A 22,561-nucleotide genomic window follows, 5' to 3' on the forward strand; every position below is an offset into this window, starting at 1 on the left:
CAATGCTGGCATATATTGTGTAAACAATAATGGAACCTGTTTAAAGAAAACACAACAGAAAAAGACCTGATGACTTTAAAAACATAGATGAACAAGTACTCAGTGCTTATTACAATGTACAAAGAAGTAATGATATTTTGAGTAAAGAAAGGAATGTAAATAAATTAAAGATTCTAATGAGACAAAGCATGAAGAGTTAAGTACTTTAGTACAAGCATACCTAGGTACAAAGTATTGGAGTTAGGGTTCTGTAAAACTTGCGGCAATATTGACATTATTTGTGTCAACAAAGATGATTGTGAACTGAGAGTAGACAGATTTGGGCTCAAATAGTATAAATGTTGATGCAAACATAGTTGATAGTGAAGGAGTAGTATTATGATGAGAAAAGATAGAACAGTTACTAGTAGCTTAGAGTGTAAATACCAGGATAAGGTAAAACAAATTTAAAAAAATAAAAATTAAGTATGAAAATGGCTTGAAGAATTCCCCACATAGTAGGAAAATGCTACTGGTCACCAACTTCCAAATAATTGGAACATGCTATTGGTCACCATCTCATCTTGAAGCTCAAGTTATTGTGGATAGTGAACTATTTACTTCAGTTAAAATAAAGAATGCTGAAACTAATCAATTTAATTATTTGGGGAATTTTCAACATCCCAAAGGTAAACTTTACAGATTAGGGACAAGTAGAAAATAGGTAAAAAACAATGACTGCAGATGCTGGAAACCAGATTCTGGATTAGTGGTGCTGGAAGAGCACTGCAGTTCAGGCAGCATCCGAGGAGCAGTAAAATCGACGTTTCGGGCAAAAGCCCTTCATCAGGAATAAAGGCAGTGAGCCTGAAGGGTGGAGAGATAAGCTAGAGGAGGGTGGGGGTGGGGAGAAAGTAGCATAGAGTACAATAGGTGAGTGGGGGAGGGGATGAAGGTGATAGGTCAGGGAGGAGGGTGGAGTGGATAGGTGGAAAAGGAGATAGGCAGGTAGGACAAGTCATGGGGACTGTGCTGAGCTGGAAGTTTGGAACTATGGTGAGGTAGGGAATGGGGAAATTAGGAAACTGTTGAAGTCCACATTGATGCCCTGGGGTTGAAGTGTTAGATTAGATTAGATTAGATTAGATTAGATTAGATTAGATTAGATTAGATTAGATTACTTACAGTGTGGAAACAGGCCCTGCGGCCCAACAAGTCCACACCGACCCGCCGAAGCGCAACCCACCCATTCCCCTACATTTACCCCTTTAACCTAACACTACGGGAAATTTAGCATGGCCAATTCACCTGGCATGCACATCTTTGGACTGTGGGAGGAAACCGGAGCACCCGGAGGAAACCCATGCAGACACAGGGAGAACGTGCAAACTCCACACAGTCAGTCGCCTGAGTCGGGAATTGAACCCGGGTCTCTGGCGCTGTGAGGCTGCAGTGCTAACCACTGTGCCAACGTGCTGCCCACCGAGGTGGAAGATGAGGCGTTCTTCCTCCAGGCGGCTGGTGGTGAGGGAGCGGTGGTGAAGGAGGCCCAGGACCTCCATGTCCTTGGCAGAGTGGGAGGGGGAGTTGAAATGTTGGGCCACAGGGCGGTGTGGTGATTGGTGCAGTTGTCCCAGAGATGTTCCCTAAAGTGCTCTGCTAGGAGGCGTCCAGTCTCCCCAATGTAGAGGAGACCGCATCGGGAGCAACGGATACAATAAATGATATTAGTGGATGTGCAGGTAAAACTTTGATGGATGTGGAAGGCTCCTTTAGGGCCTTAGATGGAGGTGAGGGAGGAGGTGTGGGCGCAGGTTTTGCAATTCCTGCGGTGGCAGGGGAAGGTGCCATGATGGGAGGGTGGGTTGTAGGGGGACGTGGACCTGACCAGGTAGTCACGGAGGGAACGGTCTTTGCAGAAGGCGGAAAGGGGTGGGGAGCTCTGATTACGTCCAGAGTCCAATTTTGAATAAGCTTCAGAACTGCCTCCCCAACATTGCACCTGGGACCTTTACAAAGTTCTGCATAGAATCCCTACTGTGTGGAAACAGGCCATTTGACCCATCAAGTCCATGCTGACCCTCTGAGATCATCCCACCCCCCATCCTTGCAATCCTGCATTTCCAATGGCTTATCCACCTAGTCTGCACATCCCTAGACACTATGGGCAATTTACCACGGCCAATCTATATAACCTGCACATCTTTGGATTGTGGGAAGAAACCGGACCACCCAGAGGAAACCCACGGAAATATGAGGAGAATATATAAACTCCACACAGACAGGCGCTCGAGGCTGGCATAAAACCCTGGTCCCTGGTACTGTGAAGCAGCAATGCTAACCACTGAACCACCATGTTGCTCTCCCAGCCTGTAACATTTTATCCCCTGTTGTTATCAGTTCATGTAAAATGTTCTTGTAAAAAGCAAGAAACTGCCAGGGTTCTGCCAACTGTTGTCAAACACTTGCCGTCTTACCAATAGTAATTAATCTATAATTTCCTCTTTGATGTCCATATGTTTACATCTGTAAGGGTTTGTTTGCAACTCCTCAGTCAATAAGCACAATTCCTATAATGCCAGGGTTCTTTAAAAAAAAAATGAGAACATCACAAATTTCTTTAACCGTTTTCTAAAAGATTCCACTTTCTATTCCACCTGCTCTGAAAGTTCAGTGCGATAGTGGACCTAGCACTCTAGCCAGGGATAAAGGATGGAGAATATATGAAATTCCTACTCACAAATATAATTTGAGGCAAAATTTAGTTTTGTTAGATTCCCATTCTATTGTCCCTCTACCCAACCTCCTCATCATCTGCAGAAAGTTGCCATAATTACTGTGTGTGCGCTCTTTAAAGCCAAAGTGATAGTGTGCATGAGTACATGTATCTTTCTGATCTATTAAATGAACAAGTTTATTGCAGCTGTTTTCAGATTACGTGACTATGACTTATGTTACGACTGAGTCTGTTAGGAGCTCACTAGCTCCAGACTGTCAACTACCAGCTTTAACATCTTCACAGTCGATGATGCTTACTGCAGTTAATCAAATATTAACCCTTTCAGACTCACAAACAACAAATACAGTTACAGTCTTTTGAAAGATCCCAGACATTGCTCAAACTAAGGGAATCAATTCTGAATGGCTGAGATTATCGTTGCCCTGAAGACAAACATTCCCTTTTGGAGATTAAAAAGTGGATTGCTGAACTAAGTAGGACCTCAGGTGAGGCAGATGTGAGCTGTTCTGTCATGCACAGGCTCAATGAAGTGGACATTGCCGAAGAGCTTTGTGTAGGCTCTGCAGCTAACCCAAACCAGACAAGTGATCAGAGGCCTGAACTTCCAACTCTGTGCAAGTTGATAAGTTTTGAATGAGTTTGAATCTCAGCTCATTATTGAAATTTGGCATGGAGTAGCTGTCATCCAGGTCTTCTCTCCACTTCTGAGTGTCAATGATTCTATCAGTGAAGTGGGTTTCCTGGAATTTCTGAGCAGTACTTTGCCTGACTACCTTAGGTTTGTTTCTCCCTTTATAAACATTTATGCTGACAAATTATTGCATATAGCGTTTCCCGATTTGCATTCTATTTATCTTGTATTTATGCTTGCAAAACATTTTTATTTACCCTTTAATTGCTTCCTCTTGTAACCAGCAAGCTGAAATATTCAATGATTTATATCTATTATAGTAGACACACTTACATCATTATGACTCTAAATCTTATCTACTTTTTATTTCATATATACTTACAAAAACAGTTTTAAAAATTATCTAAGTATTGTGTGTATCTGTATTACTTATAGCCTTACCCTCAAACATAGCATTAAATCAAACTATTGAATAAGCTCAAAGGCGATAAGAGTTCATTCACTTATAAACAAATTATTAATCAATTCAAGGTAACTGGTCAATAAAAAAAGCCCAGAATTCCATAATAATCCTTAAGGATTCCTGAAGAAGGGCTCATGCCCGAAATGTCGATTCTCCTGCTCCTTGGATGCTGCCTGACCTGCTGCGCTTTTCCAGCAACACATTTTCAGCTCTGATCTCCAGCATCTGGAGTCCTCACTTTCTTTTGGACGTAATCACCCGTATTCCAGTAAATAAGTGCTAATTGCTCTCTCAGAGGTGGTTCATTTTCATTCTTCAAACCAATCTGGACCAGTTCATATACTGATAATAGATCTTATGTATATCTGTATGTTAGCTTGATGTACAAAATGCACTTTGGCAATGGTTTACTATTGTGGAACCAGAAGCAGTTCTTCTAACTTTTCATGGTTTTTCATGAAGGCAAGTTAGAAACAACAACAAAAAATCATCTTGGGATATGGCAAGGGCCCAATTGTCCTTGAGAAAATGGTGGGGAGTAGCTTTCTGAAGCTGCTGTGGGCTGGATGGTATAGATACATTCACAGTTTGGTTGGGGATGATGTCCCAGGGTTTTAAACAAGGAATAATGATATTGTTCACAGTCAGGATGGTGTGTGACTTGGAGGGAAACTTGCAAGGTCCTGTTCCTATGCATCTGCAGATTTCATCCTTCTGGAGCTTCGAGAATTCGAAGGCGCCGTTAGAGGAGCCTTAGTGAATTGTTGCAGTGAATCATGTAGATTGTACAAACTGACACCACTGTGTGCTGGGTGTGAAGATAATCTATGTACAAGATGGCTGAAGCAGACTCTTGTTTAAGGAATGTTGCATAGTCTGCAGGGTAACCTTAAAAGACTGAGCAAAGCATGTACAGTGCTGCTGAATTCATACATGGAATTGTCAACAACTATTAGCCCTCTCACCAGCAGATGTAAAGAGCCTAATACCTGCTTGGGATAACCATCAGAAACACTTAAATACTGAATGATTTATCCGTGGAGCCCTGTTTGAAAATAAGGCATAGTCTATGTTATTGCTGCTTTTGCCCCTTTTGTTCCCAAATAGAATCCCATTAGGATTCAATTTCATTTCGTTTACATTGTAACAAAATCATTGTCCCCAACATGTTGAATGTAAGTCCCCCAGTAACTTAGTCAGTATTTAACTAAGTAATGCAGAGCAGACATTTTCCACATTTATGTTCTTGGACAGTACTGAGTTAGTTAAAATCAGATAAGCTGAAAGTAGGGATGCCAAACTTATCACGTGAGAGAACATGCAAATCAGCTAGAGTTCCTGTTTCTGATTGCTATCTCTTGATTTCCACTGGAATATTGGGTGAAATTGGCTGTGATATCTCCAGAGTTGAAGATTACAGATACTGAAAATGTAGATATTCATGAAGAATGTAGTCCTGTTAAGAGGTCTGGTCCCTTTTAAAGGCTTCACCTCTTTTGCAACAGAATCTTTCATTATAGACAGAAACCAAGTATAACAACCAACCAGTTGCCCAGGCTGCTCTGGTCACCACAATAATCAGGCTCTTCATCCATCCTCCATACATAGGGAGTTGTCCCAATTTATCAAATATCATGGGCTCAGTCATATTATTGATGATGGCCAAGGTGGGTGCAGTGCTCAATTTAGTTCACTCCAAAAGCTATATTGGATGCCCACTTCATAATTTTGACATTTCAAGTTCACAATTAGCTCAGTAAAATAGTGGAAGCCAGTGCCATGGTAAGTTCAGATTCAGCATTTTCAGGCTCTGGTTTTGCTGGTGGGAGGCTTGAAAATTCAACCCATTGCTTCCAATGTAATCCTTTCAACTCTGATCATCATTTTATCAATTACATTTTGTTTTTAGAAGGCTTCAGGCTTAAGCCATCACGAATTAACAGTGCAAAGTAAAATAACCCTTTTCACAATAAAGTAATAGCATATTATAAAAATAGGAGTTCAAACTCTTTTCCATCTCTGTTGCTGTGTATTTAGAGCTGGTATTACAATACAGATTAAAAACATTCCATTGAATCTAGCAACCAGTTGAGCTTTGATGTTGCACAGTCACTGATGCATCAACCTGTTGTTAAAGGTCATTGGGTTGTGATCTCCATCCTATAGGAGCACATGGAATTGCTTCGTCCTTATCCTGTGCTCTGACCCTTAGATCAGTCCACCGTGCCATGAAGAAATCAAAATCCTTTATTGTCGATTATGCTGTGAAATGATAATGTCCTGTCATTCAGATCTCATTTCAATTTGATGCTGTATTTATTAAAATCTATGACGGGATAGTTTTCCCTTCAGTATATTACTCCAAATTCTTTCTCTGATACTAATTTTGCTTTGGTTCATTGTCTATGTCCTATTTAATCACAGAATTGCTACTGTATGCAAGGAGACCATTCGGCTTATTCTGTCAGCACCGGCCTTCTGAGCATTTTGGCTTTGTGCCAATTTCCTGCCTTTTTCCTGTAACCCTGTACATCTTTTCTATTTAAATAATCATCTAATGCTCTCTTGACTCGCTCAGCTGAAACTACAGTTTCAGGCAGTGCATTCCCGACATTAATCACTCACCATGTGAAAATATTTTACCTCATTTCACATTTGCTTCTTTTACAAGACACTTTTAATCTTTGTCCTCTGGTTCTCAATGATTTTACGAATGGGAAATTATTCCGCTTCTCTTCTGTCCAAACATCTCATAACATTGAAAGCTTCTATTAGATTTCCTCTTAGCCTTTTCCTCTTCACTTAAAAGAACCTTATCTTCTTCAATTTATCCTTATAACTGAAGTTAATCATCCCCAGAACCATTCTTGTAAACCTCTTCTGTACTCTCTCCAATACATTCACATCCTTCCGGTGCTCATAACTCTACACAGTACTGCAGCTGAAATCTAACTAGTAAAGGTGGAGTGATGGTAGTTTGACCAGACCACAGGGCTACTCTATCATTAGGGAGAGAGATGACTGGTGGTGATTTAACCCGAGGGTCATTATGCCTCAGAAATGGGAAGAGATTGTGAAGGCGATTCCTTTAAAGTAACCTAAGCTGGTGCAGGAATTGAACCCACACTGCTGGATTCACAAATCAGCCCCTGTCTAATTACATAAATTTGGCATAAACTCCCTGTTGTTGCACTCCATGTCCCATACTAAATCCTAGAATACTGCATGCTTTATTAACTGCTATTTCTATCTGCCCTGCCACCTTTAAAGACTTCTGCACGTCTATACTGGTCTCTGTGCTCCTGCATACCAGTTATAATAACACACTCGGTTTGACAATGCCTCTCCATGTTCTTTTTAACAGAAATATATCACCTTACACTTCTCCCCATTGAACCTCATCTGTCACATACTGCCCTGCCCCACCTTGTAAACGTCCTTTCAAGTTCCTCACTGTCCTCCTCCCAGGTTACAATGATCCCACGTTTTGTATTGTAAACTTTGAAATTGTCCCTGGACACCAATACTTACATCATTTATATACAACAAATAAAGCAAGGGTGGCAGTACTGCCCCTGGGTAATTCCTCTACAAACTTTATCCAGTCTGATAAATATCCATTAATCATTACTTTTCAATTTCTATCCCCAACAAAATTTGAATACTTCCCTTTTATTCCACCAGCTATAACTGTCTTCACAAAGATGCTCCATGACTCAGTAATGAATGACTTTTGGAAATCTGTACACATTAACTGCATTGTTGTCATCAACATGTGTTTCTTCAAAACATTCCAGCAAGTTAGTTAGACACAATATTCCCTTAGGGGAGAAAGTGAGGTCTGCAGATACTGGAGATTAGAGCTGAAAATGTGTTGCTGGAAAAGCGCAGCAGGTCAGGCAGCATCCAGGGAACAGGAGAATCGACGTTTCGGGCATAAGCCCTTCTTCACAATATTCCCTTAAAATGTTAATGTTGACTTATTCAGATTTACCCATATTTTTATTGTAATCTCAGTAAATACATTGGTTATTTAAAACAATTGCATAAAGAAATACAGATATATACAGGCAGATCCCGGATTACAGATGGGCCCAATCTTGAGTCTGTTCACAAGTCGATTTCAACACAAGTCAGAAATAAAATGCAGAGCAACATGAAATATTTGTTTGTAAGTGCAGGAAATGGTCATACATCAGGTCTTTAAAATGATACCCCTGTAGAGGTCATATTCATAAGTACATGCATTGGTAAATCAGGGACTCCCTGTATTCTATTTTTCACAATAAAAGGGAAGCCCATACTCCTGCATGTCCTGCAGGATTAGAATTCCATTTAAACTTGGATAGAAAATAGGTTAAAGTTAATCAAAACAATGTTGTTTGACTGCTGAAAAAAATCCATAGTCTGTTATGGAAGAAAACCTTTTGTTCTTATCCAGTCTGTCTCGTGTGTAAAAAGCAAAATAATGTAGATGTTGGAAATCTGAAATAAGAACAAAAATTATTGGAGGAACTCAGCAGGAGGAGAGAGAAACAAAATTAACATTTCAATTCCAAAATGACTCTTCCAGTCCTGAAAGGGGCATTTTCTAAGACTCCATGTGTTAAACTCAATTAGAAATAGCTTCATGACTGTGTAGTGGTGTAACTAAAGTTAAATGTCTCCAAAGTGGAGTTCAGAGATCATAACCTCCAATGGATAAATGCAACCTTTGACCTTTTTATCCTATTTCCATAACAGGATCTAGGTCATACCATGAAAGGGCAGGAAGGTCCAATCTATATGAGGCATGTGATTCGCTTGTATTAATTTTAATTTTACGCCAAAGTGTAACTGTTAAAGTAGCTAAGAGTAAGAGGCTGAAGGGTATTATTTTGCTTGAAATCATTCAAAGTGACGAATGGCAAATATTTAAACCCATCTCAGTCGTGGAAGGTAGGGTCTTTAATTTTTTTTAGTGCACTTGCTTAAACAATGCAATTCAATTAAATATATTTTTAAAAATCTGTTGATTCTCAATATAGGAAGTTCCAGCTTTGGAGAAATAGATACCTTTGTACTTCTTCAATGTTAGTACAAAGAATGATTCACGTTTATGTAATATCTTTCACAATGCCAGGGTGTCCCTGCCAGTGAAGCATTTTTAAATTATAGTTACCACAGTGTATAGGAAACACCCCCTGTGAAAGGTACCTTGAAGGCCCAGCTGAAAGGGCAAACAGGGTCGCAATTTAATGAAAAGCCGCATCTGCAGCAATACAGTGCTTCTCCAGCAGTAGACTGAAGTGTCAGTAGAAATGTTGTGTTCACATTTCTGGAGTGGGACAATCTTCTGAAAGCCAGAGGCAGGAATCTTGAAGGGAGGCTGACATTTAGCATCAAGCGCTCTCAAATTAGATATGGCACATGTTAAACTGTAGTTAGTTTCTAATTTATGTTGTGCTAATTTAAACTGTTCCATGTTAACATCAGTCATATATTTTCATTTAGTGTCACTTCCATTTTAAAATCTTTCTGCACCAGCCTGACAGAAGGCCATGTGATCTAATTGGCACTATTGTGGAGCAGCCTCTCTTCCTGCAAACTCTTCCACATGCAATCTCTGTCACTAACCCAATTTATCATTGACAGTCATCAAAACAGAAATTGCTAGAAAAGCTCAGCAGGTCTGGCAGCATCTGTGGAGAGAAATCAGAGTTAATGTTTCAGGTGGAGTGACCTTTTCTCAGACTCTTCCTCAGTTCTGATGAAGGGTCCCTCGACCTGAAAGATTAACTCTGATTGCTGGAAAAGCTCGGCAGGTCTCAGTGACCCTTCATCAGAACTGAGGAAGGGTCTGAGGAAAGGTCACTCCACCTGATTTCTCTCCACAGATGCTGCCAGACCTGCTGAGCTTTTCTAGCAATTTCTGTTTTTGTTTCTGATGTACGGCATCAGTTCTTTCATTTTTTATTTGACCTTTTTATATTTCTAACCGAACCTTCCATTTGCAGATTTTCCCAATTTCCCACTTATTCACAAAGCTTCAAGTTTAAGTGTCCCTTTTGCCTCTTGCAAGGATTCAAGAGAGAGAAGCAGCAAACAGGAAAGGAGATCACAGAATTGTAGAATGATCACGGCACAGCTAAATTTGCCTGTTGCTAGTTCTCTGCGTGAAGAGATCACCTCGTCCTATTCTTGTGCGTTTTTCCTTTATGCGAATGTTTTTGTTTCAGAGAATTATCCATTTCTCTTTAGAAAGCATCAGTTCAATCGACTTCAATCAGGTCATCATATGGAACATTCCTGAAATTAACCGCTTATAGAGTCATAGAGTTAGACAGCTTGGAAACAGATCCTGTGGTTCAACTCGTCCATGCCGACCAAACATCCCAATATGACCTAGTCCCATTTGCCAGCATTTGGCCTAATATACCCCTAAACCCTTCCTATTCATATACTCATCCAGATGCCTTTCAAATATTATGATTGCAGCTCGTTCTATGCATACACCACCTTCTGAGGGAGAAAGATACCCCCCAGGTCCTTTTAAAAATGTTCTCCTCTCACCTTGAACCCTCTAGTTCTGGACTCTCCCATCCTAGGGAAAAGACTTTGGATATTCAGCCTATTCATGCACCTCATGATTTTATAAACCTCTATAACGTCACCCCTCAGCATCCGACGCTCGAGGGAAAAAAAGCCCCAGTCTATTCAGCCTCTTCTTATAACTCAAGCCCTCCAATCCCAGCAACATCTTTGTAAGTTTTTTCTGCACCCTTTCAAGATTAACAACATTTCTCACGGAAGGACCAGAACTGCACTCAATCTTCTAAAGGTGGCTTTTCATCAGTGGGTAAATAGTTGAAGGGGATTCAGAGAAACAGGATTTACATGCATTTGGAAAGGCAAAAATTGATTAGGGATGGTCAACAAGGCTTTGTGCATGGGAAATCGTGTCTCACAATGATTGATGAAGGCAAAGCAGTGGGTCTCGTCTTTATGAACTTTAGCAAAGCATTTGACAAGGTTCCGCATGGTAGACTGGTTAGTAAGTTAAATCACATTGAATCCAGGCAGAGGTAGCCAACTGGATTCAAAATTGGCTTGAAAGTAGTCGACAGAGGGTGGTGGTAAAGGGTTGCTTTTCAAACTGGAAGCATGTGATCAGTGGTGTGTCAAAAGGATCAGTGCTGGGTCCACTGCTTTTCATCATTTATACAAATGTTTTTGATATGAAGATAGGAGGTACGGTTAGTAAGTTTGTAGATGATACCAAAATAGGTGGTCCAGTAGACATGAAGATGATTATCTCACAGTACAATGGGACCTAGATCCGATGGACCAATGGGCCGAGGAGTGGCAGATGGAGTTTATTTGAGATAAATGTGAGGTATTGCAAACCAGGTTAGGGGTTATACAGTGACACCACTTAGTGCATTGAAAGATTTTCCCACATGTCACCACTGCTTTTTTTCACGATCGCCTTAAATTGGTAGCTTTTTGTGGGTCGAGTTCTTCCTGACAACACTTTCCAAATCCCTCAAGATTTTGAAAAACCCCTCTCAAATTGCCGCATCCCAAACAGATGTCTCCGCTTTCCCACCATGTCACTGAAATTTCTCTCCCTGAACCCACTCTAGTGAATCTTTTCTGTACAGTAAAGAGCTATTTCATTATCTGAAATGGAGAATGATTTTCTCCAAATAAACATGAGGTAGAATGCTGAGAATAGAACTCAACAAGAAATTAAAATCCAAACTATTAGCATAGACACGCGTTTGTCACATCAATGGGAGCCTTTAAATTCTTAATCATAGAATAGAATCCCTACAGTGTGTAAACAGGCCATTTGGCCCCAAACGTCCACACTGACCATCCCACTACCCTATATTTCCCATGGCAAATGCACCTAACTTACACAGCCCTGAATACTATGGGCAATTTAGCATGACCAATTCAACAGTCCTGTACATCTTCGGACTGTGGGAGGAAACCAAAGCACCTGGAGGAAATCCATGCAGACACGGGGAGAATGTGCAAACTCCACACAGATAGTCACCCAAGGATGGAATCAAACCTGGTCCCTGATTCTGTGAGGCAGCACTGAGCCACCGAGCCACCCATATTACTTGTGAGTTAACTCAAGAGTGAGGTCATCTTATGTTATTTTTGTTTACTCAACTGAAAGAAAAAGGATAAAGTTATTTTTGTCATTGTTTTGCATCCTGAAATTCCCACCAAGTGATTAAAAGGAAAGAAATGTCAACAGACGGGATGGTGATGATTCTAAACCGATCATTAACTGATGCAATTTGGTCTGCACAGAATATCTTTTGTATTTTTCAGCACAATGCTATTTTCCTCAGCAAGACATTTTTTTTCCCCATGGGAAAACAGAACAAGGCTATTACAAAGTGTTCTGAAATTTCTGTTTCAAACTCTCCAGAACATTTTGACCAGTAAATTTGAGGATGCCTAATATTTCAAGCAGTTTATAATGTTTTAGCCATCAATTGGTTCTCAATAAAACCAAATGCCCAACTTTAAAAAAGTGAAGAAGATATGCAGGGCATAGAGTCTTACAGCCTAGAAACAGACCTTTTGGTCCAACCAGTCCGTGTCATGTTCCCAACTCAAAATAGCCTGCATTTGGTCCCATCCCTCCAAACCGTTCCTATTCATGTACTTATCCAAGTGTCTTTTAAACTTTATAACTCCACCTGCATCTGCCATGTACATCTCCCTATAATATTTGAACCAGGCTTTCCATTGTTTTAAACTTTAAGCTATTGATCAATATAATAGTTAATATTTCTGACCTAATTGATAATTCTGCTGAAAAACAAAGAACATAAAAATTTTATTTAAAACGTTGCGATGAAATTCTAGGAAATGGAACATTTCCTATTACTGGCACCAGTTTTAGTTATAAGCAGAACGGTCAACAATCTTATATTCCAAATATCCTTTCTTCCAGTTCCAAGAAATGCAGTTTCAAGCGATTATTTTTGAACTAATGTGGCACTTTTTCAAAAACAAATCTCACAAATAACTAAAACATTATGACAGGTAGAAGCCCCACTACAAATTCATTTCAGATCTCAGAGAGATCTCAGAACACTCTCTGATGATGGTGCAGCCCTATAGTGCAGTAGGATTACAGCAACTTTACCTTTTCTTGTGCAGACTTTAGGGATATAACTGGGATTAAGGACTTTTTAACTGATAATACTTCAATGTGCTCCTCATAAATATTCCAGAAGTGAGTTAAAATTGATATACTGCATAGATGGAATAAAGTTTCACATGATTTGGCCTTTGTCGTTCCACGCATGGTCCAATCATTTATCTTTCTTTCTTACCCTAAAGTTTGAAGAAGCCCTGGTATATTTTCAACAAATTCTCAACTGTACCTCAGTTGAGCTGCCTGATTTGAATGTCTTAGTACCAAATGGACAAGGTTTTAACTCACTAAGGTATCAAGAGAATTACAATTGAAGACTTTGAAACATGTTTTTTGCTTTTAAAGGAAAATTCCAATGCACAGAGAATGTGAAATATTTCCAATTCCAGCACCCACAGTCTTCAGAATCTGACTTTTTATATACCAATGAAATTTGAGTGAGTGCTTTTCCCATCAAATTACCGAAGCTCAGCTACAAGAAAAACACTTCATGCATGTAAATTCCAATCATTAGGACAGAAAGTCAAGGAGACAGTTTGTGATCAGAACAGCGCATGGAAGTTTTTGATGAAAAGAATGGCAGAATGGCAACATAAAAAATGCAAACATATACAGATTTTGCTATTTATACACGAGCATCCTAGCAATGCAGCATTTGTTCCACCAAAACAAAACAACATCCTTTCCCACACAGTTATCTGGCACGGTGACTGATGAATTAAGAAAGCTCTGTCAGAATGTAAATCTTCAATAAGCTCTGTGCCCAAGTATATGTCTTTGAGCATCAAAGATTTGCATGCAATGAATAAAGGATGCAAAATACATTCTTTGAAGTCCAAGCTTGGAATCCTTGACCAAGCAAAAACACTCCACATATGTTAATTTTCAAGGTTAGCCACTTCTACAGAATTGATGAGAAATGGGCCTGCACAGGGAAGTGAGCCAACTCTATTCACAGAGAATAGAACCTCTTTATAACTGAGAGATATAAACTTCATGCACCTTCCGATGTGCTGGGATAATATGCACTCTTATAGCCTATGAAATAAAGTAACGTACTTGTCTATAATCCAGTCATATGTCATACACTGCATATATAAAAACACCAGGTTTCAATTTGCTGTTTACAAACTGCTTGATAGGCACCGACTGAACAGGGAAGGGTTTGAGGAATTGTCACCAGTTCAAAAGTAAGATATGTGTCTACTCACCAGCCTTCTCTTTTTCTGATATCATCGACATTGCCTACAAAAATATATTAAAATAGAAAATAAATAACATTGTGTGCCACTATAGTTAAAAAATAATATGGCAAGCTATGGAATACACAACATTGTTATGCAAATATTATGGAGGCCAGAGAATGAACAATGTACAGTTTGCACCCATTTAAATTCAGTCACAGGTTTTAATTATGAGGTTCGTATTCATTAAGTACACAGAATGACGCTTGACATTACTATTGGGAAAAGTGTGAAACAATTTAAAAGTCATTTCACTTTCTACAAAGGAAGCTATAGTATAGCAATAGCAACGACTTATATTCTTATAGCACCTTTAGCACCTCAAAAAGTCCCAAAGCACTTCACAGAGACATTATAAAACAAAATTCGACATTGAGCCACATAAGAAGATCGTAGGATGGATGATCAGAGATTGGGTCAAAAAGGGACATTTTAAAGAGTGTTTTAAGGGAGAAGGCAAGTTGAAAGGGTGAAGAGGAATAAAGAGGCTCATCCAAAACATAAGGCTGAGCTAGCTGAAGGCAGGCATCAATGGTCATAGAGTCATACGGTCATGCAGCATGGAAACAAACTCATTCATGCTGAGCAAATTTCCCAAACTAAACTAGTCCCACGGCCTGCATTTGGCACATATCCCCCTAAACCTTTCCTATTTATGTACCTGTCCAAATGTCTTATAAGTGTTGTAACTGTACCTGCATCTACCACCCCTTACAGCTCATTCTACACACGTACCACCTTCTGTGCCAAAAAGTTGTCCCTCAAGTCCCTTTTAAATCTTTCTCCTCTTATCTTAAAAATATACTCCCTCTTTTGAACTCCCCCACCCTAGGGAAAAGAGCTTTGCTAATCACCTTATCTAAACCCCTCAAGATTTTATAAACCTTTATATGGTCACACTTTAACCTCCCAAGCTGCAGTGAGGAATATCCCAGCCTATCCAGCCTCTCTTATAATTCAAACCTTCTAGTCCTGGCAACATCCCAGTAAATCTTTTCTGAACCCTCTCCAATTTAATGATATCTTACATAAAGCAGAATTGTATGCAGTACTCCAAAAGTAGCCTTACCAATGTCTTGGACAGTGTAACATAACATCCCATCTCCTGTACTCAGTGCCCTGACTGATGAAGGCAAGCATGCCAATCACATTCTTCACCATCCTGCCTACCTATGTCACAAATGTCAGAGAACAATGTATCTGAAACCCTAGATCTCTCTGTTTGACAACACTACCCAGGACCCTACCATGATAAGTTCTGCCCTTGCCATCTTACCACAATGGAACACCTCACCTTTATCCAAATTCATCTCTATCTGCAACTCCTCAGCCAATTGGCCTAATTGATCAAGATCAGTTTGGAGTCTTAAATAACTTGCTTCACTGTTGACTGCACCAACAATTTTGCATCATCCGCAAATTTACTAACCATGCCTCCTAAATTCTCATCCAAATTGTTTCCATAAATGTCAAACAACAGTGGATCCAGTACTGATCCTTGCTCACAGGTCTCCAATCCAAAGAACAACCCTCCATCATCACCCTCTGTCTCCCACCGTCAACCCAATTTTTGTATCAAATTGGCAAGTTCTCCCTGAATCCCGTGTGATCTCATCAGTCTACCTTGCCGAATCTTGACAAAGGCTTTACTGAAGTCCATATCATAGATCATCTTCATCACTATCGAAGTAGTGAAGTGATTCAATCTGAAATGCTCAAGAAGCTGGAATTATTGGGGCTAATCGGACTGGAGGGATTTACAGAGATAGGGAGGGTCCAGGTTGCAAAAGGGTTTGAAAGCAAGATTGGGAATTTTAACATTGATACATTGTTAAACCAGGAGCCAGTATGGAAAGGGGTACTGGGGGAATGGTCATTGGAACCAATTAAGACATGGTTAGTTGTGATTTGGAGACCTTGAGTTTGTGGAGCAGAGAATGTGAAGTGCCAGTCAGGAAAGGGTGGATTAAGTCAAGTTTAGAGGTCAATAATGCATAAATGATGGATGAAGATGAGATGTTATAGGCGTTTTCGTAGTGATAATGCAGATTAGTCATGTGTGTAACGAATCTGAGTGTGTGTGTGTGTGTTCGATGTTTGTTCTACCACCGATAACACAGGACCAAGGGGCTCAAGGAACAGGTGGGTGGATGCAGGGCCTTTGTAAACATGTTGGATTATTAGAAGAGGATTTGCAGGTAAGAACCTCAAACCCAACATCCCATCAAAATCTGAGAGGAACCACCAGGAACTGGATATTAACGTTTTTGAGTCAGCCCAGAGCAGAATGGGGGCCAGGGGACCCAGAGCGGAGCCGGTACAGCAGCCAGTGGTTCTGGAGCAGAGTGGGGCAGCAGCCAGTGGGCCCGAAGGGAGTGGGGACAGCAGCCAGTGGCCCCGAGCGGAGCGGGGACAGCAGCCAGTGGGCCCGGAGCGGAGCGGGGACAGCAGCCAGTGGGCCCGGAGCGGAGCGGGGACAGCAGCCAGTGGGCCCGGAGCGGAGCGGGGACAGCAGCCAGTGGGCCCGGAGCGGAGCGGGGACAGCAGCCAGTGGGCCCGGAGCGGAGCGGGGACAGCAGCCAGTGGGCCTGGAGTGGAGCGGGGACAGCAGCCAGAGGGCCCAGAGTGGAGCGGAGACAGCAGCCAGTGGGCCTGGTGTGGAGCGGGGACAGCAGCCAGTGGGCCCGGAGCGGAGCGGGGACAGCAGCCAGTGGACCCCGAAGCGGAGCGGGGACAGCAGCTAGTGGGCCCGGAGCGGAGCGGGGACAGCAGCCAGTGGGCCCGGAGCGGAGCGGGGACAGCAGCCAGAGGGCCCCGAGTGGAGCGGGGACAGCAGCCAGTGGACCCCGAGCGGAGCGGGGACAGCAGCCAGTGGGCCCGGAGCGGAGCGGGGACAGCAGCCAGAGGGCCCCGAGCAACCAGAGGGCCTGGAGTGGAGCGGGAACAGCAGCCAGTGGCCCCGAGCGGAGCGGGGACAGCAGCCAGTGGGGCTGGAGTGGAGCAGGGACAGCAGCCAGAGGGCCTGGAGCGGAGCGGGGACGTAAGCCAGTGGGCCCTGAGCGGAGCGGGGACAGCAGCCAGTGGGCCCTGAGCGGAGCGGGGACAGCAGCCAGTGGGCCCCGAGTGGAGTGGGTACAGCAGCCAGAGGGCCCCGAAGCGGAGCGGTGACAGCAGCCAGTGGGCCTGGAGTGGAGTGGGGACAGCAGCCAGAGGGCCCCGAAGCGGAGCAGGGACAGCAGCCAGTGGCCCCCGAAGTGGAGCGGGGACAGCAGCCAGTGGGCACAGAGCAGAGCGGGGACAGCAGCCAGTGGGCCCGGAGCGGAGCGGGGACAGCAGCCAGTGGGCCCGGAGTGGAGCGGGGACTGCAGCCAGTGGGCCCTGAGCGGAGCGGGGACAGCAGCCAGTGGGCCCCGAGCGGAGCGGGGACAGCAGCCAGTGGGCCCCGAAGCGGAGCGGGGACAGCAGCCAGTGGGCCCCGTGCGGAGGGGGACAGCAGCCAGTGGGGCCCGAGCAGAGCGGGGACAGCAGCCAGTGGGCCTGGAGTGGAGCAGGGATAGCAGCCAGTGGCCCCGAGCGGAGCGGGGACAGCAGCCAGTGGGCCTGGAGTGGAGCGGGGACAGCAGCCAGTGGGCCCCAAAGTGGAGCGGAGACAGCAGCCAGTGGGCCCGGAGCGGAGCGGGGACAGCAGCCAGTGGGACCGGAGCGGAGCGGGGACAGCAGCCAGTGGGCCTGGAGTGGAGCGGGGACAGCAGCCAGTGGGCCCCAAAGCGGAGCGGAGACAGCAGCCAGTGGGCCTGGAGTGGAGCGAGGACAGCAGCCAGTGGGCCTGGAGTGGAGCAGGGACAGCAGCCAGTGGGCCTGGTGTGGAGCAGGGACGGCAGCCAGTGGGCCCCGAAGCGGAGCGGAGACAGCAGCCAGTGGGCCCCGAAGCGGAGCGGGGACAGCAGCCAGTGGGCCCCGAAGCGGAGCGGGGACAGCAGCCAGTGGGCCCCGAAGCGGAGCGGAGACAGCAGCCAGTGGCCCGGAGCGGAGCGGGGACGTAAGCCAGTGGGCCCTGTGCGGAGCGGGGACAGCAGCCAGTGGGCCCCGAGTGGAGCGGGGACAGCAGCCAGAGGGCCCCGAAGCGGAGCGGTGACAGCAGCCAGTGGGCCCCGAGTGGAGCGGGGACAGCAGCCAGTGGGCCCGGAGCGGAGCGGGGACAGCAGCCAGTGGGCCTGGAGTGGAGCGGGGTCAGCAGCCTGAGGGCCTGGAGCGGAGCGGGGACATAAGCCAGTGGGCCCTGAGCGGAGCGGGGACAGCAGCCAGTGGACCCCGAGCAGAGCGGGGACGTAAGCCAGTGGGCCCTGTGCGGAGCGGGGACAGCAGCCAGTGGGCCCGGAGTGGAGCGGGGACGTAAGCCAGTGGGCCCTGTGCGGAGCGGGGACAGCAGCCAGTGGGCCCCGAGTGGAGCGGGGACAGCAGCCAGAGGGCCCCGAAGCGGAGCGGTGACAGCAGCCAGTGGGCCCCGAGTGGAGCGGGGACAGCAGCCAGTGGGCCCGGAGCGGAGCGGGGACAGCAGCCAGTGGGCCTGGAGTGGAGCGAGGACAGCAGCCAGTGGGCCTGGAGTGGAGCAGGGAAAGCAGCCAGTGGGCCTGGTGTGGAGCAGGGACGACAGCCAGTGGGCCCCGAAGCGGAGCGGAGACAGCAGCCAGTGGGCCCCGAAGCGGAGCGGGGACAGCAGCCAGTGGGCCCCGAAGCGGAGCGGGGACAGCAGCCAGTGGGCCCCGAAGCGGAGCGGAGACAGCAGCCAGTGGCCCGGAGCGGAGCGGGGACAGCAGCCAGTGGGCCCTGAGCGGAGCGGGGACAGCAGCCAGTGGGCCCCGAAGCGGAGCGGGGACAGCAGCCAGTGGGCCTGGAGTGGAGCGGGGACAGCAGCCAGAGGGCCCCGAGTGGAGCAGGGACAGTAGCCAGTGGTCCTGGAGTGGAGCGGGAACTGCAGCCAGTGGGCCCGGAGCGGAGCGGGAACAGCAGCCAGAGGGCCCCGAGTGGAGCAGGGACAGTAGCCAGTGGGCCTGGAGTGGAGCGGGAACAGCAGCCAGTGGCCCCGAGCGGAGCGGGGACAGCAGCCAGTGGGGCTGGAGTGGAGCGGGAACTGCAGCCAGTGGGACCGGAGCGGAGCGGAGACAGCAGCCAGTGGGCCTGGAGCGGAGCGGGGACGTAAGCCAGTGGGCCCTGAGCGGAGCGGGGACAGCAGCCAGTGGGCCTGGAGCGGAGCGGGGACAGCAGCCAGTGGGCCCGGAGCGGAGCGGGGACGTAAGCCAGTGGGCCCTGTGCGGAGCGGGGACAGCAGCCAGTGGACCCCGAGTGGAGCGGGGACAGCAGCCAGTGGGCCCGGAGTGGAGCGGGAACAGCAGCCAGAGGGCCCCGAAGCGGAGCGGTGACAGCAGCCAGTGGGCCCCGAGTGGAGCGGGGACAGCAGCCAGTGGGCCCCGAAGCGGAGCGGGGACAGCAGCCAGTGGGCCCCGAAGCGGAGCAGGGACAGCAGCCAGTGGCCCCCGAAGTGGAGCGGGACAGCAGCCAGTGGGCACAGAGCAGAGCGGGGACAGCAGCCAGTGGGCCCGAAGCGGAGCGGTGACAGCAGCCAGTGGGCCCCGAGTGGAGCGGGGACAGCAGCCAGTGGGCCCCGAAGCGGAGCGGGGACAGCAGCCAGTGGGCCCCGAAGCGGAGCAGGGACAGCAGCCAGTGGGCCCTGAGCGGAGCGGGGACAGCAGCCAGTGGGCCCCGAGCAGAGCGGGGACAGCAGCCAGTGGGTCCCGTGCGGAGGGGGACAGCAGCCAATGGGGCCCGAGCAGAGCGGGGACAGCAGCCAGTGGGCCTGGAGTGGAGTAGGAATAGCAGCCAGTGGCCCCGAGCGGAGCGGGGACAGCAGCCAGTGGGCCTGGAGTGGAGCGGGGACAGCAGCCAGTGGGACCGGAGCGGAGCGGAGACAGCAGCCAGTGGGCCCGGAGCGGAGCGGGGACAGCAGCCAGTGGGACCGGAGCGGAGCGGGGACAGCAGCCAGTGGGCACCAAGGGGAGCGGGGACAGCAGCCAGTGGGCCCCGAAGCGGAGCGGAGACAGCAGCCAGTGGGCCCGGAGCGGAGCGGGGACAGCAGCCAGTGGGCCTGGAGTGGAGCAGGGACAGCAGCCAGTGGGCACCAAGGGGAGCGGGGACAGCAGCCAGTGGGCCCCGAAGCGGAGCGTAGACAGCAGCCAGTGGGCCCCGAAGCGGAGCGGGGACAGCAGCCAGTGGGACCGGAGCGGAGCGGGGACAGCAGCCAGTGGGCCTGGAGTGGAGCAGGGACAGCAGCCAGTGGGCACCAAGGGGAGCGGGGACAGCAGCCAGTGGGCCCCGAAGCGGAGCGGAGACAGCAGCCAGTGGGCCCGGAGCGGAGCGGGGACAGCAGCCAGTGGGACCGGAGCGGAGCGGGGACAGCAGCCAGTGGGCCTGGAGTGGAGCGAGGACAGCAGCCAGTGGGCCTGGAGTGGAGCAGGGACAGCAGCCAGTGGGCACCAAGGGGAGCGGGGACAGCAGCCAGTGGGCCTGGTGTGGAGCAGGGACGGCAGCCAGTGGGCCCCGAAGCGGAGCGGAGACAGCAGCCAGTGGGCCCCGAAGCGGAGCGGGGACAGCAGCCAGTGGGCCCCGAAGCGGAGCGGGGACAGCAGCCAGTGGGCCCCGAGCGGAGCAGGGACAGCAGCCAGTGGGCCTGGAGTGGAGCGGGGACAGCAGCCAGTGGGCCCCGAGCGGAGCAGGGACAGCAGCCAGTGGGCCCCGAGCGGAGCAGGGACAGCAGCCAGTGGGCCTGGAGTGGAGCGGGGACAGCAGCCAGTGGGCCTGGAGTGGAGCGGGGACAGCAGCCAGTGGGCCTGGTGTGGAGCGGGGACAACAGCCAGTGGCCCCGAAGCGGAGCGGGGACAGCAGCCAGTGGGCCTGGTGTGGAGCGGGGACAACAGCCAGTGGCCCCGAAGCGGAGCGGGGACAGCAGCCAATGGGCCCTGAGTGGAGCAGGGACAGCAGCCAGTGGGCCCGGAGCGGAGCGGGGACAGCAGCCAGTGGGCCCCGAGCGGAGCGGGGACAGCAGCCAGTTGGGCCGAAGCGGAGCGGGGACAGCAGCCAGTGGGCCCCGAAGCGGAGCGGAGACAGCAGCCAGTGGGCCTGGAGTGGAGCAGGGACAGCAGCCAGTGGGCCCTGAGTGGAGCAGGGACAGCAGCCAGTGGGCCCTGAGTGGAGCAGGGACAGCAGCCAGTGGGCCCCGAAGCGGAGCGGGGACAGCAGCCAGTGGGCCCCGAAGCGGAGCGGGGACAGCAGCCAGTTGGCTCTGAGCGGAGCGGGGACAGCAGCCAGTGGGCCCCGAAGCGGAGCGGGGACAGCAGCCAGTGGGCCCCGAAGCGGAGCGGGGACAGCAGCCAGTGTGCCCCGAAGCGGAGCGGAGACAGCAGCCAGTGGTCCTGGAGTGGAGCAGGGACAGCAGCAAGTGGGCCCCGAAGCGGAGCGGGGACAGCAGCCATTGTGCCCCGAAGCGGAGCGGAGATAGCAGCCAGTGGTCCTGGAGTGGAGCAGGGACAGCAGCCATTGTGCCCCGAAGCGGAGCGGAGACAGCGGCCAGTGGGCCTGGAGTGGAGCGGGGACAGCAGCCAGTGGTCCTGGAGTGGAGCAGGGACAGCAGCCAGTGGGCCCCGAAGCAGAGCGGGGACAGCAGCCAGTGGGCCCCGAAGCGGAGCGGGGACAGCAGCCAGTGGGCATCTTGTGATCTTATAATCATTAATTTTTTCAGTTGAGCTGCAGTGGATCAGTGAGATGATCAATACTTTAACATTCCCCTAAGGTCCCCAGCATGATAGTCTAATATCAGTTAAAAACACAAACTCTCTGGTATCAAAGGAAATGCTTGGGCGCATGCTGCAATGGTCTTTTGATGTCTCTGCATTTCTCCAGGCTACATAGATCGAGCATGAAGGCAAAAAGACCCATCTGGTGTTTAATTTGGATCTCATAGCTCCAAGATTTGCAAGTGATACTGGTCCAGACTGTTAGCAGAGTAAAGGTGGTTCCATTACTTCTGTTTAAAAAGATAACTATTGCAATAGGCACCATTTCTCATGCAGTGGCGGATATTTTATTGGATTAGATTTCTCATACTGAATCCCTTCTTTACTGTTTCAAAAGTTGATTGAAATACAATATAATATGCATTTCCTCACTGTAAAGTTATTTTAATATTTGGATTTCTAAAGCAGCCTTTTGTAATGGTTGGGAAAATCCTTGTTGGCCAGTCATAAAAACCAGCATTGTTACAAACCAGTAAGAATCAGTCATT

General features: G+C 47.9%; 1 protein-coding gene across 3 annotated transcripts in view; it reads right to left on the bottom strand.

The window, feature by feature from the left end:
• The window catches only part of dlc1 (DLC1 Rho GTPase activating protein), a 480,352-nt gene that overhangs the window by 210,659 nt on the left and 247,132 nt on the right, over nucleotides 1-22,561 (bottom strand). For all 3 annotated transcript variants that reach the window (XM_087988376.1, XM_087988381.1, XM_087988374.1), the window contains exon 5: nucleotides 14,194-14,227. In XM_087988376.1, the coding sequence (XP_087844502.1) occupies nucleotides 14,194-14,227 (34 nt within the window). The remainder of the gene's footprint in view (nucleotides 1-14,193; nucleotides 14,228-22,561) is intronic.

Source organism: Chiloscyllium plagiosum, unplaced genomic scaffold, assembly GCF_037043375.1.
Source record: "Chiloscyllium plagiosum isolate Xiang-an unplaced genomic scaffold, Cpla_swu_hap1 HiC_scaffold_1, whole genome shotgun sequence".
Taxonomy (NCBI): Eukaryota; Metazoa; Chordata; class Chondrichthyes; order Orectolobiformes; family Hemiscylliidae; genus Chiloscyllium; species Chiloscyllium plagiosum.